At 30.5% G+C, this 18,128-nt stretch overlaps 1 protein-coding gene across 1 annotated transcript in view; it reads left to right on the forward strand.

Annotated features, from left to right (window-relative positions):
- swm (Zinc finger protein swm) overlaps positions 1-18,128 on the forward strand; it is a 111,860-nt gene that overhangs the window by 82,102 nt on the left and 11,630 nt on the right. The window contains exons 12-16 of the mRNA XM_067278725.1: positions 536-664; positions 3,532-3,606; positions 4,096-4,155; positions 6,781-6,900; positions 13,128-13,232. Coding sequence (XP_067134826.1) covers positions 536-664; positions 3,532-3,606; positions 4,096-4,155; positions 6,781-6,900; positions 13,128-13,232 — 489 coding nt within the window. The remainder of the gene's footprint in view (positions 1-535; positions 665-3,531; positions 3,607-4,095; positions 4,156-6,780; positions 6,901-13,127; positions 13,233-18,128) is intronic.

Consider the following 18,128-nt stretch of genomic DNA (forward strand, 5'->3'; position numbering starts at 1 on the left):
TTTTCAAATGCAAAAAAATATATTAAATTGTCAGAGTGTTTTTTCAAAATTTATAATAATGAATTTTACAGTTTTAAGATAGTTTTTCTTTGTGAAATTTTTAAAATTACATAATATTTATATCAAAATTTTGTAAGCTCAAGAAATTATTGACAGTTCTTTTATATTAAAAATGTAAAATACATTTAAATTTCTTTTTTTCAATTTCAAATTATTAAGCAAATTTTCAAAATATAATAAATGTATTCTGCTGTAAAGATAGATATTTGCCTAAATGGAATTAATATTTAACTAATTAAATGTCTAATTCAATAAAAAATAATTTTAAAAAGCTAAATTGTCATCAGTGTAATTTTAAATTGATTAAATTAAGAATATGTTAGGATGAAAATAAGCCAAAGTTATGATGCATTTTGTCTTGAGATTATATATTGCTTATTGCTAAAAAAATACTTCCATTATAAACTTAAAAATATGATTAAAAGATGACTTCACAGTATTTTGTTTATATCTTATTTTTTTTTATTTTCATAAGTCCGTAGTATTTTCGCCCACTGGTAATCTCTCAAGAACAGTATTTAATCCATCTGTGTTAAAGAAAACTAACGTGCCATTGTCGTCGTCATCACTTTTACCTAGAAAATCTAAAGAAGAACAGAAAAAGGTACTTTATTCTGTCCTTTTTTTAATTTTATACTAATACAGGGTGTTTTTTTTTAACTGACGGTACTCAGCGCCAAATTCACCCCTACTGGCGAATTTGGGTACTACTTTTTTCCTTCGCGGAATCTCTTTCCCATGTCGTCCGTAGTCACTTTCCCAAATTTGGCGACAGTCCAGCTGTTAGATTGCTCTACAGATGTCTCTGAGTATCATCAGTTTAAAATAAACACCCTGTATATTAAATACACAAAATGAAAAATGAATATTCCATGTTACAATAATGATATATTGAAAGCAAAATATCTCTACCTACACTAATAATCTAATTTGATCTCGATTATTGGATGCTTATAGATTTTATATTATGTTATATTTTTATAATTAACTTAATTGTAAATACAATTTTATTCATAAATTTTTCTGGAAAATTTTGTTTACTTTACTTTTCAGTTATATGAAATGTTTATGATTAGATTAAATCTTCAATGTTTATGCCTTGGATTTGCATGTTAATGAGTATTATTTAGCAATCAAAAAATAAGATTATTTATACTTCAAAAAAGATAATTACTTAAGTTTGTTTGCATGTTTTTTTTTACATATTTTATGTAAATAAATACATACATATTGTATGTATTTATTTTATGTATTTAAATGTACATTCTTTGCTTGAATTAAAATAAAATAAAGGGTCTTCCAAAAAGAGTACTATCATTTTAAATTATTTCAATTATGTTAATTATTACCCAAGTACACCATAACATACATTAAAACATTGGAAAACAAACAAAGTTTCACATTTTCCCATTACACTTTCTCAATGCATGCACTTCATGTCATATGGCACACATCCAACTGATACTTAAATTCTTCCTTTGCTTGCTACTGCATATATATCTGTTGTCATTCCTCCTGTGGCAACCACAATTCTTCAGCTCCTGCAGATTACTCATGTTGCACAATGATGAATGATTTTGACTGGATTAAGAGGGAACAAAGACCTACCTCCTTGTATGCACTATATTGTTCCTAAACATACATGCACATACAAAATTTAGAAAAAATATGATTGTACTGTAATTTACAAATTTAAAACTTCAGTATTAATTTTTATAATATTTAAATTCATAGTAAAATTAAATTTTAAAATAATTTAATTATAAACACATTTGATATTCTTTGGTATCTGCTCTTTTAAAATACAGTTTTTAGTTAATCATCTATATATATATATATAAAGGAATGTATGTCTGTGTGTGTGTGTGTGTGTGTGTGTGTGTTTGTCCTTCATGCACTACCACACCATTTATCCGATTGCCATGAAACTTCGGGAAGTTGTTTAATACACTCCCACGGAGGTTTCTGGCACATGTGAAGACCACCATTTCCCCTTCTTCAAAAATATATTTATATATGGATTAAGGCTTTTATGTCCAACAGATGGCGCTAACTTCCGACAACCTAAGTTTGCTTTTCTGTGAGGCATTATGCTTTTCTGTGAGAATGGACTAAAGCAGATCATTTTCTATCTATCTATATAAATAAAATATAACGTTCGTTTGTTCCTACCAATTCCTTTGAAATTTTGACACAACGTTGCATTCAAATACGCACGTGTTTTCATATAATATACATGTCGAAATTCCCCCACTGGGGGCGAGATGGACAGGATTATGGCTTACTGTGAAGAACTCTGCTTCTATTTATACTATTTTGCATGCGTGTTTTGCGTTTTAATAGGTTACATCAACAGAATATACACTAAAAAGGGATTTTTCGATATTTCCCAGCGGAGAAAAAGACAGGATTAAGGCTTACTGTGAAGAACTCGGCTTCTATTTATACTATTTTGCATGCGTTTTTTGCGTTTTAATAGATTACATCAACAGAATATACACTAAAAAGGGATTTTTCGATATTCCCCAGCGGAGAAAGGGACAGGATTAAGGCTTACTGTGAAGAACTCGGCTTCTATTTATACTATTTTGCATGCGTTTTTTGCGTTTTTAATTGCGTTTTAATAGGTTACGTCAACAGAGTATACACTAAAAAGGGATTTTTCGATATTCCCCAGCGGGGAAAGGGACAGGATTAATGCTTACTGTGAAGAACTCGGCTTCTATTTATACTATTTTGCATGCGTTTTTTGCGTTTTAATAGGTTACATCAACAGAATATACACTAAAAAGGGATTTTTCGATATTCCCCAGCGGAGAAAGGGACAGGATTAAGGCTTACTGTGAAGAACTCGGCTTCTATTTATACTATTTTGCATGCGTTTTTTGTGTTTTTAATTGCGTTTTAATAGGTTACGTCAACAGAATATACACTAAAAAGGGATTTTTCGATATTCCCCAGCGGGGAAAGGGACAGGATTAAGGCTTACTGTGAAGAACTCGGCTTCTATTTATACTATTTTGCATGCGGTTTTTTGCGTTTTAATAGGGTACGTCAAGAGAATGTACACTAAGAAGGGATTTTTTGAAATTCCTTCCTGCGAGAGAAGTGTTATACATTTATAATAGATACATTTTGAGCCACAACAACGTGTGGCCGGGTCAGCTAGTGATTTATGAATTGTGTCTGTGGCATTTCTTATGAGTTTATTATAGCCAACAACATGCGACATATGTTTGATGATGCTAATATCAAATTTAGCACGATAGCATTGTAGATGCATGTAAATAGCAATTAATTGTAAAGGCATATTTCTAAACAGGTATTAAAGGATGCAATTAATTTACATTTATTCTTCGTTTAATTTAAACATTAAGGATATGAAATTTGTTTTTGAGCAAATAAAAATTGTATTTTTATAACATTTATAAAATGTTAATATGTTATAATTATTCATAAATTTTGTTACAGAATGCTCTGAAAAAGAAGATGGAAGTCCAGAAAAAAAGGCAGCAACTTTTACAAATTAATGTTCAACAGCATAAAGTATGTTTGATGACTTAAGATTAAAATAATTTTGAATGTAATTCACAACATTCATTCATAGTCTATAAATTTATCTATTCAAAATAAGAAATTAAAATGTAAACAAAAATATATATATATAATTCAATTGTAAAATTATTTATTAAATAAGATTATAGATTTTAAAATTTTAAAAGATTTTAATTTTAAAAGATAGAGTTTAAAATTATTAAATTTTTTAGTTAAAATTTTTACTGTATTTATGTGTAAAGTATTTAACATTTGGATTTGGCCAGTTTGACTAATTATGCGTTTTTCTTACTTAATCTTATCTTTTACATACATAGATGCATGCATTTATGTATGTAAAGTTTTATGTAATATGCATGTATGCATACTTACATAAAAATTTATAAAGCTTTAATTTGAATGTTCTTTGGTAATTCAGCAGTCCAGTTTTCTTAAATGAATTTGTTTAAAAAGTTTTGAAATATTTTTTCTTTCTTTCAGTTATTGGTTGAAAAATTAGAGAAATGCAAGAATGAAAAAGAAAAAGTAGACATAAAAGAGGTATGTGTGTAAATATTTTAGGTCAGAGTAATTGAAACTGTTATTGTTATGTTCAGTTTCTAAGTTGTTTTTAGAGATTGTTTTGAAATCTCAATTATGGATAGATATATCATTATAAGTAAATCGTGTTTAAATAAATTTTATATATTACAAATTATATTTTAACTTTATAAATTTGTGTTATTTTTTGATTTTTTTATTTATTTGTGTAATAAATTCGTTTTTTAATCTGAAAATTTTTTGACAGAGCAATCATAGTATAATTTCAAGCAATATTATTTGTCAGTTTAAGTCTCATTAAAAGTTAGCTTTGTAATAGGAAATTATAAAAAAAAAATAAACATTATTTTTATGTTTTATAGAGAGAATATCATTCCAAAAATAAGTTTAAGGAGAATCAATATAATAATCTTGATTGTCTTCATCAGTGGTGTCACTCATATAATATCATGGGCCACCAAATACAGTTTTAGAGAGAAGATGAATTGCAGACAAAAAATATTATATTATGCAATTAGTTTATAATATAGGTGATTATGGCATGAATGGAAGTTTGGCACACGAGCAAGTAGGCCAATTTCCATGAATGCCATAATTGCTATATAATTGCCATTATTATAAATGAATTGTCATACAGTATTTTGTGGTTAGACTACACCTATAACACTATACTTATGCAAATCAAAATCATGTATAAACAGTGTTTGCAGACCCATGCCATAAAGCCATGCCATAGAAATTTTATGGCATGGGTGCTTCAAACACTGTTTATACATGATTTTGAATTCCATAAGTATAGTGTTATAGGTGTAGTCAATCACAAAGGTCTTTTATATAGGAATATAAAGGTATATTTGAAATGAATACATTTAAATTTTACATTTATTTCTTCTTTAATGAATTATAGAATTATTTACTAGAAATCTGGCATCTTCTGGCAGAAACAATTTTATTTAATTGTGGGTGTAATTTTTTGTAATAAGGATATTTTTAATATAGATGTTGAATGCACATTTGTTAAACTTGCTCTATGTGAACTCTTATTAGTCTTTAAACTGGACAGTAATTGTTCACATAATTAGTATGCTGTGCAATGTTGCCACATTTTTCAGACATGAACTCTACAATTTTTTGAGTAAAACCATATATGGAACAATAAAATTTTTAGTCACTGATTTGAAAAATAATTTGCAGTATATTAGAAATTTATTTTGTATTTTTTAAAATTTCATTATATTATTTTAATAACATCATCATCAAATTTCAGGCAATGGCTACATTATAAAGTCTCTGGGGCCATATGTTTGACACCACTGCTCTGCATAAATAATATAGTCCATATATAATAAGTGATTAAAATAATTAACTTTTTTTATAACCAAATTACAGTACATGTTTCAAACACAGTGTGAAATGACAACAGAATGTGTTTCTGTTGTCATTTCAACACTATGTTTGAGATACAGTATTCTTACAGTGTGTACTAGTGTTAATACATATACTTACCATCATTTATTTTTGGAAAATAACAAAACAAAATGAATATAATTGTATTGAGATTGAAATTATTATAATAAATTATTTAAATATATATACAGTGGAATGTCGTTTTAATGGATCACAAAACAACAGATTTTTTGGAATAACGAATTTTTTCTCCAGGTCCCACCAAATCAATGTAATTTTACCTCTTAAATGGATCTAGAACTCAGAATAATGGATTTTTTTCTAGCTTCATCTGCAATAAAAATTGTATTTTTTACCATTTAATTAATAACTGTATGTTTCTGGATATTGAATTTTAAAAAATACATTGAATGCTGTGCAAACTAAGTGCATAATTGTCATGATTCTCACTGTTAACATTGCAGCTGCACATTAGTGCCCTCTTGTAGTGTGTTAATTAGTGAAGGAGAAACTACTTCTGGCTTAACACTTCCAGATATGGACGTGTGTGCAAGAAAGGTGTGCTGCACCCTTTTTGCAGATACATGTTCAGGAATATCGCATTTTGAAATCGTGCTCATATAACAGTGATATTTCATACTGATGTTGCCATCAAAAGAAGCCCAGAAATATTGCGTCATCAAAGCAAGCCAAGATGGACGAGTTTTTTAACAAATTGTGAAGTGCTAGTGATAATACATACTTTGTTGCTTTTTGGCTTATAATGTGCAATCTTATAATATACATGTTTATATAAAATAAAGGGTAGAAATCTGAAGAGATGAATAATTTCAAGTACAGGTGTTTATTTTCTTTTACATAGGGGTTTGAAAAACAAAAATTGTTTCAAATAATGGATATTTTCCTGGGAGTGTGAGAAATTCATTGTTTGTGATATAATGGATTTTTGGAACAACGGATGATTTTTGGCACCCCAAGCAATCCATTAAAATGAGATTCTGCTGTTATTTTGTTTATCAATTTGGAATAATGCAATAGGTTTTTAGTTTTTCATTTTGCATATCATGGGGAGGTCAGATAGTTGTATCAAATACATTTTTTTTAATGTTGTTATATATAAATAAAAATATCAATGAGAATAGGTTACCATTACTGTATTATCACTTTAAATTTTAATTTATGTAATGCAGTAAGATAACTGTATTTTGTTATCCATAGACTCTTCAATCTTTGGTAAAGACAATAGAGAAACTACAGATGGATATCCGAAAAGAAGCTTCTGAGATTTCACAATTATCTCTTGCTTCAAATCATAGAATTCCTAAAGCCAAAGCTGAGGTAATATATTTATATAATAATAAATATTTTATGTTGAAAATTATTTAATGATGATTTACTAATATTACTGCAAAAGTTTTTGATATGTAAAGGGGAAAAAAGTTGTAATTATGTGATTTTTTTTAATTAATTATTATTGCCTTACTGTCCTTATTCAATTTATTATATATTTGTTAACATGGACATTAATCATTAACAGGACAATTATACTGGTGTTAAGTATTTACACAAGAAATCCTCATTCTTATGTAAATACTTAACACCAGTATAATTGTCCTGTTAATGATTAATGTCCATGTTGACAAATATATAATATGTTGATTTTTTAATTACAAAACCTAGAATTTGAAAATAGTTGAATAAATATGAAAAAAATTAATACAATTTAGTTTGAATTCAGTTTTAATATTGTTATTAAATTTCCAAATGAAGACTGTTAATTTGCTTTGACCTGATATATTATATTAAATACAAAATAAAGTCAAAAATTAATTGAACATTTGGATTTTTATATTATGTGTGACTGTGAGAGAGAGTTACTTTTAGCAGAAGTCAAGGTTTAAGTGCAACTATTGTATTTCTTGCTTCCATCATGAGTATTGTGATAGGACTGAAACTACATAGAAATATCAGATAAAGTCGTCAGATAAGAAATGATAATGCCTCTCCACATCAATCATTTCTGATCAGTGAATATCTTACCAAGAAGTGCCTAACAATGCTTCCTTATCACCTTCCTCCAGTGGCCAGATAACAGAAGAGTTTGGTCTGCATTTGTGAAATTGGAATATGTAATCATTGTTTCTATGTAAATATTTTATTCCAATATACTGAAGTAATTCTAGTAGAACATCTAGACTACAAAGTGAAATGACTGTGCTAAGGCTTTACCCACATTATAATTAAGTGAAATTCATATTTTTTAATATTTTCAGTTCTTTCCTTAAATTAATTATAAATGTTATTAGAATTACCAATAAAAAACAATCATCCTTTTAATTCAAATTTGTTTGTTTACTTGGATAATTTGACGAACTTAATTATAATTACTGTATTTTCATGGAATGACTGGCATGCTGGAAATCTCGGGGTTACTGGCATGCCTGTTAAACTTCAACTTTCTTGTTTATCTTTGCGTTTTCCCATGTTTATATGGGGTCAGTGTTTCTTTCTCTAATATATTTCTTCCATTTCTCCCTATCAAGGGCTTCTTCTCTCTTAAGTTCCCTCTGATTCAAGTCTTCCTCCACCTTATCTTTCCAATGCAGCTTTTGTTTTCTTCTTTCCTTTTACTACCAGTTTTCCAACCCTCTTTCCAACATAACCTTTACTTCTTCACTCTACACAGCCAAACCACCACAACCTACATTCTTGCATCTTCCTGATCAAGGAGCCCACCTTTACAGAACCTCTAATAAAATCATTCCTTATTCTATCCTTCCTTGACACTCCACACATCCATCTCAACATTCTCATCTCCGTCACCTCCATCTTGTTTTCTTGGGCTCTTGTTATTGCCCATGTCTCAGCCCCATATAACATTGCAGGTCTAACAACTGATTTGTATAATTTACCTTTCAGCTTACAGCTAACTTTCTTATCACATAACACACCACTCGGCTTCCCCCAGTTCATCCATCTATATTGAATTCTATGCTGCACTTCCGAGTTCAATCCTCCTCCATCTTGACAAAGACCCCAAGATATTTAAAACTCAAAACCAAAAGTCATGTAAGCTGTTTTAGTTCTGCTAATCCTCATGCCCCTTTCTTCTAAAACTTTCCTCCAATCTTCCAGTTTCTTCTCAGTCTTGGTTTGGGAAGGTTAACACAGCACAATATCATCTGCAAACAGCCTACTCCATGGGGCCTCATGCTTCACGTCACACACCAACGTGTCCATTATCAGGTCAAACAGATAAGAGATAAAGGTCAATCTTTGATGTAAACCAACATTAATGGAGAACCATTATGTAGTGTCCACATTACTCTTAACTTGAGTCTCTGCTCCCTCATATATTTCCTTGATGAGCCTAACATATTTCTCTGGAATATTCTTTTCTCTCAAACATCTCCATATCTCTTGCTTCGGTACCCTATCACATGCCTTTTCCAGATCTATGAACACCATGTGCAAATCTTCCTGCGTTTCCCTGTGCCTTTCCATTAGCTGTTTCAAAGCAAAGATAGTATCAGTCATACCCCTTCCCAGCATAAAGCCAAACTGTTCCTCTCCAATCTCAGATTCATGTTTAATCCTTTCTACAATTTTTTCCCAAATCTTCATAGCATAGGACAATAACTTTATTCCTCTGTAGTTTCCACAATCTTGTACATCCCCTTTACCTGTTAAACTGTGACTAAAATACAAAATTAATTCGATTTAACGAAACGCGTTGTTAAAGATCTAAGAAAATGTTAAAGAAAACATTCTTCCAAGTACAATAAAATAATAACATTGTAATTTGACTGACTTAAAATCAGAAAGATAGTTTTCATTTACAAGACAATAAAACAATTAACCACTCAGCAGTGAGGGACGTATATATACGTCGAGGGCAATCGTGTGGCAGTGGTGAGGGACGTATATATACGTTAAATTCTTTTGGGGGTATCACCAGAATCTAGCCAAAAACTACCGCAAAAAAAAATTCACATAAAAAATGAATTATGTAACAATAAAAAAAGACTTTTCTTTACTAGACATAACTGTTTACAAATACTTTTTCTAAAACGGAAATGAGAAAAATTGCGTGAAAAAATACTTTAAAAATTTTTCGGGTATATTCTCCACTACTAAGGGATAGAACCATACCTGACTCTCCCACTGCTGAAAGGTTAATGACTTATTGACAGTAGTAGTAGTAGTAGTAGTAGTAGTAGTAGTAAGTAGTAGTAGTAGTAGTAGTAGTAGTAGTAGTCAGTCAGTGTGGGCTACACTGACCATCTATCCAGACCTTAAAAATAACACCTTTCTCTCAAATTTTACACAAAGCAGATGTTAATTGCTGTAAGCTGAGATAATTTACAGCCAGTTTTTTAAATTTAATATGTTTATTTTTGCATTTTTGAATCAAATAACAATAAAATACAGATAAAAAAAAAGCACTTTTGGAATTCCAAAAGTATTTTATGTTAGAAAGAAGTCAAAATGAAGAAATTAAACATATAATCATAGTTTTTGATATAATGCTGACAGTTTCAGTTTTAAAATAAAAACTCCTTTGTTTTTAACACAAAGTGATACATAACAATTTGTAGAATTTTACAAATTAAAACAATAAAAGTAAGTCTTTGGTGAAAAAGATATGACAGTTGGACATAGGTGGACATATTAGATGAACATCTAGATTAATGTCTGCAAGGTTAAGTATAGATAATGACTGCAGATGTGAATTATTTGATCATGAAGTGTCTGTAATGTAGTACCATATTTTCATGGAATGACTGGTATGGTCTATCCAGGGAGACCATGAAATCAGATATTTTCATATTGTGAAAACTGACATGCAGGTTTATCCTAGGGAATGCTGGCATGTCGATTTAAGTGAGGTTATACATCTGTCTCTACAGAGTGCATTTAAAAAATGAACAAGTTATGTCAGGTAAAAACAAACAGTTTTTATTTTAAAATTGTGAAACTCAACATTACATCAAAAACTATGATTATATGTTTAATTTCTTCATTCTGTCTTTTTTCTAATGACATAAAATACTTGTGGAATTTCGAAAATGCTTTTTTTTTGTGTATTTTATTGTTATTTGATTCAAAAATGCAAAAATAAACATTAAATTTAAGAAATTGGCTGTAAATTATTTCATCTTACACTGATTAACATCTGCTGTGTGAAATTTGATCAGTGTAGCTCACACTGACTTACTACTACTTGTGCTACTATTACAAATGTCAATAAGTCGTTAATTGTTTTATTGTCTTGTAAATGAAAACTGTCTTCCTGATTTTAAGTCAGTCAAATTACAATGATGGGTTAATGTGAGCTTAGGTATAACAAAATGGCAGCACTTTCGGCCGCCATCTTGATTACGACTATCGGCGAAAATATTTATGCAAATTAAGCCTCGCGGATTATTAGACACTAAATCCCTATTTTAAATCTATTTTATGTAAAAAGGTAATTATTAAATTGAAAAAACAGATTTACTTACATTAAGATGCTTTTTTCCCTTTTTCCGATGCTTGTTTTCTACAACAGTTGATTCTGATGGACCAGTCTGATTTTGTTTCTTCTTAGTAGTTTTTTCGCTCTTTTTTGTAACATCACATTTCTTGGCATGTTTCCTTTTTCACTTTTTTCTTATTAGTACAAACAGGAGCGGCAGGAGCGGTCTCCGGTTCTTTCCATTTGGGAAATCTGCCAGATCCCGGAAAGATCTTTCTTAAATGTTGTAAGAATGTATAAAACCTTTCACCGGGTTTCTTACATGGCCAATCTAAAAACTTATTGTACATAAATGCATACATGTACGAATCGGATAGATCGTCGGTATAATGTTTCGGCAGATTTTTTTTATTTTTTAAATACTCCCAGAGTCTTTCAATATTTTGGGTGTGATCACCAGTAGTTGGATTAACGAAATTTTCTGAATGGTTGACTGTTCTATGTTCAATATTGATTCCATGCAGATCGTATATATGCATATAGCCTTTCCACTCGTCAGTCAGGACTATACTCCCTGAGTTAACAAATTTAGAAATTATCCAGTTTAAAGTGATTTCGGAGCGATCGTTCACTTGACAAATAAAGCAGTTCCTGTCTTCTCTGCATATTCCACCGACAACCCATTTCGTACTTTTCAACTTCCATCCTTTTTCATATTTGCGTTTGCATATGACTGTTTCGTCTATTTCTACGGTTTTGTTTGGCCCGCCAATTTTAAATGTAGTTAAATTATGCATAGCAACCATCATTACAGAATGGATGTGGTTTGACCAGTCTATTCCAGCTCGATTAGAAATACCTGAGGCTAAGGCAGCAGTTGTAGTAGAACAGTGTAATCCAATGTAATGCCACATAAACGAAAAAATTCGATTCCATGAGATTTTGCCGCATTTTCCTTTAAACGTTCCCTCAAAAGCTGAAGAATTGCTTCTACATGTTTGGCATCACATAACACATGATTCTCTGTCAATTCAATAGATTATTTTACATAAATTAGAACACTTTTTACACACATCCTGTACGTGCTGTATTCCTAACGTTACTGCTAATTTAAAACCTTTATCAATTCGGGTATCAATACCCATTTCGGAAAAGTCAGATTCGAACAATTGAAAAAACGATTGAGAGGTGCATTCGGCCCAAAATGCTTCGGAATCAATATTAAACGATCCCATTTTTAACAAATTACTATTAATAAATAACTAAATTGAAAAATTAGGAGTTATAAAAAACTCAAATTTAGCATTAATGCAAAACGTACAATTCTCCTATCGTGTCTCCTCACAAGGGGCATTTCAAAAATTAATTTGCATAACACGACACAATCGTCAGCAGCTTCCCCTACTTCGTAAGTCATTTAGTCATTGCATTCGAGATTATCGAAAGTGCCGCCATTCTGTATACCTAAGCTCACATTAACCCAATGATGATATATTATTGTACTCAGAAGAATGTTTTTTTTCTTAACATTTGTGTAACAACTAGTTTTGTTAAATTTGATTAATTTTATATTTTAATTGAAGTTTGATTGGCATGCCAGTCAGTAATCCTGGGGTTTCCAGCATGCTTGTCTCCCTGTTTTTATGTGGCATGCTGGTCATTCCGCAAAAATATTGTATAACTTTTAAATATTAGTTGTCTTGTAGCAAAGATCAAAAATATAATATGGTACTTGTCTATTTGGGTGTATTTATGCTGATATATTGTGATTAAATTTTGTTTTTTACTATTAAATAGTTAATTATGAGTATTCAATACTCAAAATTGTGCCATTCATAGAAAATTCCTAAAACCAGATTTTACTTTTGTTGAAAACATTATTTCTATGTAATTTCTTATCTTTAATGATTGAATTGTGATGATTTAATCAAAATCACAATATTATCAGTAGTTTCTTTTTATTTCTAAAATTAATCTTTTTACGTGGCAGAAACTTCTAGTGCAACTACTTTTTTTTAACATTTTTAAATGTTTTGTAGTTTTTTTAAATAATTGTGATTTCATGAATATTAGGGCACAAAATTTATTTTTGATAACATTATTACAGGCCGAGAAAGAATTGCTCGATGCCGAAATGGATCTTTATAACAAACAACATACAGGAGACGATACCACAGAACTCAGAAGACGAGTTAATGAACTTAAGCAACAGGTCTCAATTCATTTTATACTATTTCTCTAAACTGATTTAATATTGATTTAATTTTTTTGAATGGTAGTATTTTAATGTTGAAACAAAATTATCATTTTTACTTACTTTCAGATAATTTTGTAAAATTACTTGATTGTAAATATAGGCAGTCTGCAACTTTTGGTTGAACTTGCTTTTTCATACTTATTTTAAATCCCTTTTTATATGCTTTCACTTTAAATAAAAATTTTGAGCTATTGTACAGTCAGGCTTTATTCTGGTTTTTGTTTTGACAATATTAAAACTACTTGTGAGCACTAATTTTTATTGCATAATCTTTAGCTTTAATGTTTTATGTTTTATGCTTGTAACACATTCACTGTAAAAAAAACTAAAGTTCTCCTATCTAAATAAAAGATTTTGTAATGTTTTGTTTCGACTCCGAGAATGGAACTCTGGTTACATCGTGCAACTTTGTTGTTTGACTTCTGTATACTTTTTTAGGGATGCATTATGTCCAAAAGTTGGAAACTGCCTAAATTTAGGTAAAAATTTCACTAAGAAACTGTTTATTTCCTAAGGTAAAATTGACTGGAAAAAACTGATTTACTGCATTCTGTTTCCTTAGATATTGCATATTAAGAATTCTGTTATTATTTTACATATTGAGCACTTAATTAAAGAACAAATGGCACAAATTCTAAATTTACAAATTAATGTTATGTTGCTTATTCAATTTGTTAAATATTTAAAAAATTTGTGGATTAAGCAATTGGCATATTTATAAATTTTATTTTAAATACCCATAAATTTAACTTTTTTGTTTCAATTCTTAAAATATGGATTAATTAGTTGAAATTAGGAGTATATTTCAGAGAACACCAATCAGGATAAAGGACAGTCAGTAATGTGGGATTACAATATTTCATAGTTGGAGAGTGGGGTAAATGGGGAAGTAAAATCTGCCCGTCATGTGACGTCATTGCTCCAGTTTTAAGATATTCATAAGTTATCTTAATTTTATTCTATAATAAGTTTGTTTTCAAATTATTGTCTGAAACAGATTATAAAATTAAACTGTTATTAATTTAACAAATTTAATTATATTAAGTAATTAAGTATATAAATAGGAAAAAAATTCACTTTATTGTAATCTCGAATATTTATTTATTAATTAATTATCTTATAATAAATTTTCAACATAAATTTAAGTTGATATTTCTCATTTGGTAGAATAAAGTTTATATCATTGATGGAACTTGCCATTTTGCTTACATGTTGCACAGACTACACTGTCTTTTCACTTGTGCTTTTCCAGTGTGCCCATTGAAACATCAAAAAAGCACGCATCATTTTTAGACTTGGTTGTGCCCAAGAACAATTTTTTTACAGACCTTTAGTTAGCTGCTTGCAAAGTGGAAGTACTTACTATCTGTACATTCTACGTCATTGGTATGAACACATTGATTGGTTTGATACTCTATACCAGGGGTGGCCAACTTTTGTTTTCATAAGATCTACTTTTTATCTTAAAAATGTGTTGCAGTCGACTTGTCATAGCCATAGTCTAAGTGGGGAGGGGGGGTGAAATACATACTATGTTTATCCACTGTATTTCAGTACGAGGTGCACTCCCGCAAGCTATAGTTAGATAAGCAAAATATATCTTCAAAACTATTTTTTATTTTTTAAATCATTTATTAAGTTTTCAAGTTATATGCTCATGAAGAAAATAAATTTACAGACCCAACTTTTGATATTTTCAGCTACAAGTTCATTCCGTACAAGCGGTACCAAAAAAAAATTGATTTTTGACACTTTTTCAAGATAGATTTTTAGTAACTTAAAATATAATTTAATTTTTTTATCAATTGTAAAGTATAAGTTGTGGTGCTATTTGTTTGTAAATATGAAAAAGTTGTTATAAAAGTTCACAGAATGGTTGATAATTTGATTACAAGATTTCACTTTTGCGATTTATTTGGGCCAGGAAAATTTATCATGGAAGAATGATATAAGATTTTTAGACTTATTTTTTGCTAATCTATCAATAACTCGTGGGAGTGCACCTCGTACTGAAACACCCCGTATATCTACCTATGTAAAAAACAGCATAATTATTTAACGGGCCAAAGAACTCACGTCCAGGGGAATTAAAACAACATGAGTAATTATTAACAATATTTATTAATTCAAATTAGCTACAGATTAAGACAGATTTAGAATTTATTTTATTACCTTAACATTAATGGGATGACTGAGTTTGCATGTCTCTAACCAAGGAATCATAATTAGGTGTATATTCTGACAAAGATTATAATAATGAGTCTTCAGTATGGGAATCAGTCAAGACAGAACGTTGTTTAGTCTTTGTTAACTTTAAGTATGAAAATGCCAATTCACACAGGTATGTAGATCCGAAATAAGAATAAATATGTTCATTACATTTCATGATACTGGGATATTTTTCTTGGTTGATGTTTTTCCAAAAATCTTCTCCAAATTTTCTGGCTTGTAAGATTAAATCAGTTTGTAAAATCATAATTTCATTTTCTAATGCCGTTTGCTCCATATGAAATATGTCTGAAATTTTTTGGCAAATGCATTTCACACACAACTTTTTTAAAAGGAAAAGATATAAATTCCACAGTTTCTTTAATTTTTTCAAAATCTTGGAAACTTACCTCAAAATCTTCAATTACTTTTTGGATTTCTGTGATGTATTTGCTGATCTTATAAGTATTAATATTTTTGTGTTTTTGTAGGTTATCTGCCATATTTGGAAAATGATTCAGATTATTTTGTTGCAGATCTATTAGGAAAATAAATTTTGTTTTATATGCGCATCTATGCAGCGGATCATATCAATTAATGTTTTATTTTTACTTTGTACCCGGTTACAAATGTAACACATTAAGTCAAAAAATTGCGAGCGATCGAGCAAAATTGGCTTCATGATCGACCGGTCGATCGCAACCCCCTGGTCCATGCAAGTGATTATCTGTAGACAAAGTGTTAACTAACACTTAAACATCCTGTTGCCATTTATTGCATTAATGTGCTTATTTGAGAATATAAAAACTCATTTTATAGTTTTTAGTAGGTTATCTGTAAGTGTGTAATTTATTAACAGCTTGTGTAGAAACTACATCAAATAGTGGTTGGCATCTCTGATACTTGATAATCAAAGATGATGAAATTTCGTATTGAATAAGTCATAAAATTTATTTTATAATTTAGATTTTTCACCATAAAACTAAATAATTTGAATAATTATTATTATTATTAACATCTGCAGTTTCTATAATACTGTTTTATTTTTATATGTTTATATTATATATTTAATGTAAAATTTAATATAATTATATTTTTATTGAAAGCATATTTATCTAGCTTAAAACTGTTAACAAAAATTTATTGTTAATTAATTCAAATTTAAAACGTTAATTCTTAAAAGATTGAATGTAAATACAGTGGTACCTCGACATACGAGTTTAATTCGTTCCGTAACCTTGCTCGTATCTCAAATTGCTCGTATCTCAAAGCAATTTTCCCTATTGAAATTAATTGAAATGCCATTAATCCATTCCAGCTCCCAAAACACCACCTCAGTTGTTTTTGTTAAGTGTTTTTGAATAAGAAAAATGTATTTACAAGAAGAAACATTTGTTTATAAATAACAAATACATATTCTATAAAAACATAATAAAAGAAAAAGTGAAGTGCTTACAGAAGTGCTTAATTTTTGTCACTGGTCTTCGCTTTTTTCGTCACGCTTTGCTCATTTTCACTTGCAGATCGTTTAAAAAAACTGTCCAAGGAGGTTTGTTTCTTCCTCCCTTTCAGGATATTGCGGAAATGAGTTAGGCAAGTTTCGTTGAACAACTCCGATGCACGACCAGTTGCAACTTTTTCGGGGTGATTTTTATCCACGAACTCCACAACTTTCTCCCACATTTCCAAGATCTCCTTTATATCTCTTGTAGAGATAACCTCCTCCATCTCTGGCTTCTCTTCAGAACTAATTTTTCGTTGAACCACCGTATGCTGCTGCGAATGTAGATCGTGTAACTCCTCGGTTGTCAGCTCCTGAGACTGTTCCTCGACGAGTTCGTTCACATCTCTCTTATCCACCTCCAGACCCATAGATTTTCCCAGAGAAACAATCTCCTCTACCACTGACACTTCGGGTTCCAATCCTTCGAAGGCTCTTTCAGCTACAGCCTCAGGTCACAGCTTCTTCCATGCAGAGGTTAAGGTCCTCGTTGTAACACCCAGCCAGGCCTGATCAATAATTCTTAGGCATATCACGATGTTAAAGTGGTCCTTCCAGAACTCTCGAAGGGTAAGGTTTGTGTTCTCCGTCACCTCAAAGCAGCGCCGAAAAATGTGCTTGGTGTACAACTTCTTAAAATTAGAAATCACCTGCTGATCCATGGGCTGCAGGATAGGAATGGTGTTGGGTGGTAGGTAGAGAACCTTTATAAACTTGAACTCTTCGAGTAAATCATCTTCGAGATTTGGTGGATGAGCAGGGGCATTGTCGAGGACGAGAAGGGCTTGCATGGGTAGGTTGTTTTCCTGTAGATATTTTTTAACAAAGGCCAAACACCAGGTTTATCCACTCCACAAAGAATTTCCTGGTGACCTACGCCTTCGGATTTGCCCTCCACATAACTTGCAGTTTTTCTTTTAAAATCTTATGTGACTTAAAGGCTCTGGGATTTTCCGAATGGTATACTAGCAGAGGCTTAATTTTGCAGTCGCCACTCGCATTGGCGCAAAGTGCTAGAGTTAATCCATCCTTCATGGGTTTGTGACCTGGCATCGTCTTCTCCTCTGCCGTTATGTAAGTCCTATTTGGCATCCTTTTCCAGAAAAGCCCTGTCTCGTCACAGTTAAAGACTTGCTGGGGGA

The sequence above is a fragment of the Centruroides vittatus genome, unplaced genomic scaffold (assembly GCF_030686945.1).
Source record: "Centruroides vittatus isolate TY-2023 unplaced genomic scaffold, ASM3068694v2 contig_817, whole genome shotgun sequence".
NCBI classification, from domain to species: domain Eukaryota; kingdom Metazoa; phylum Arthropoda; class Arachnida; order Scorpiones; family Buthidae; genus Centruroides; species Centruroides vittatus.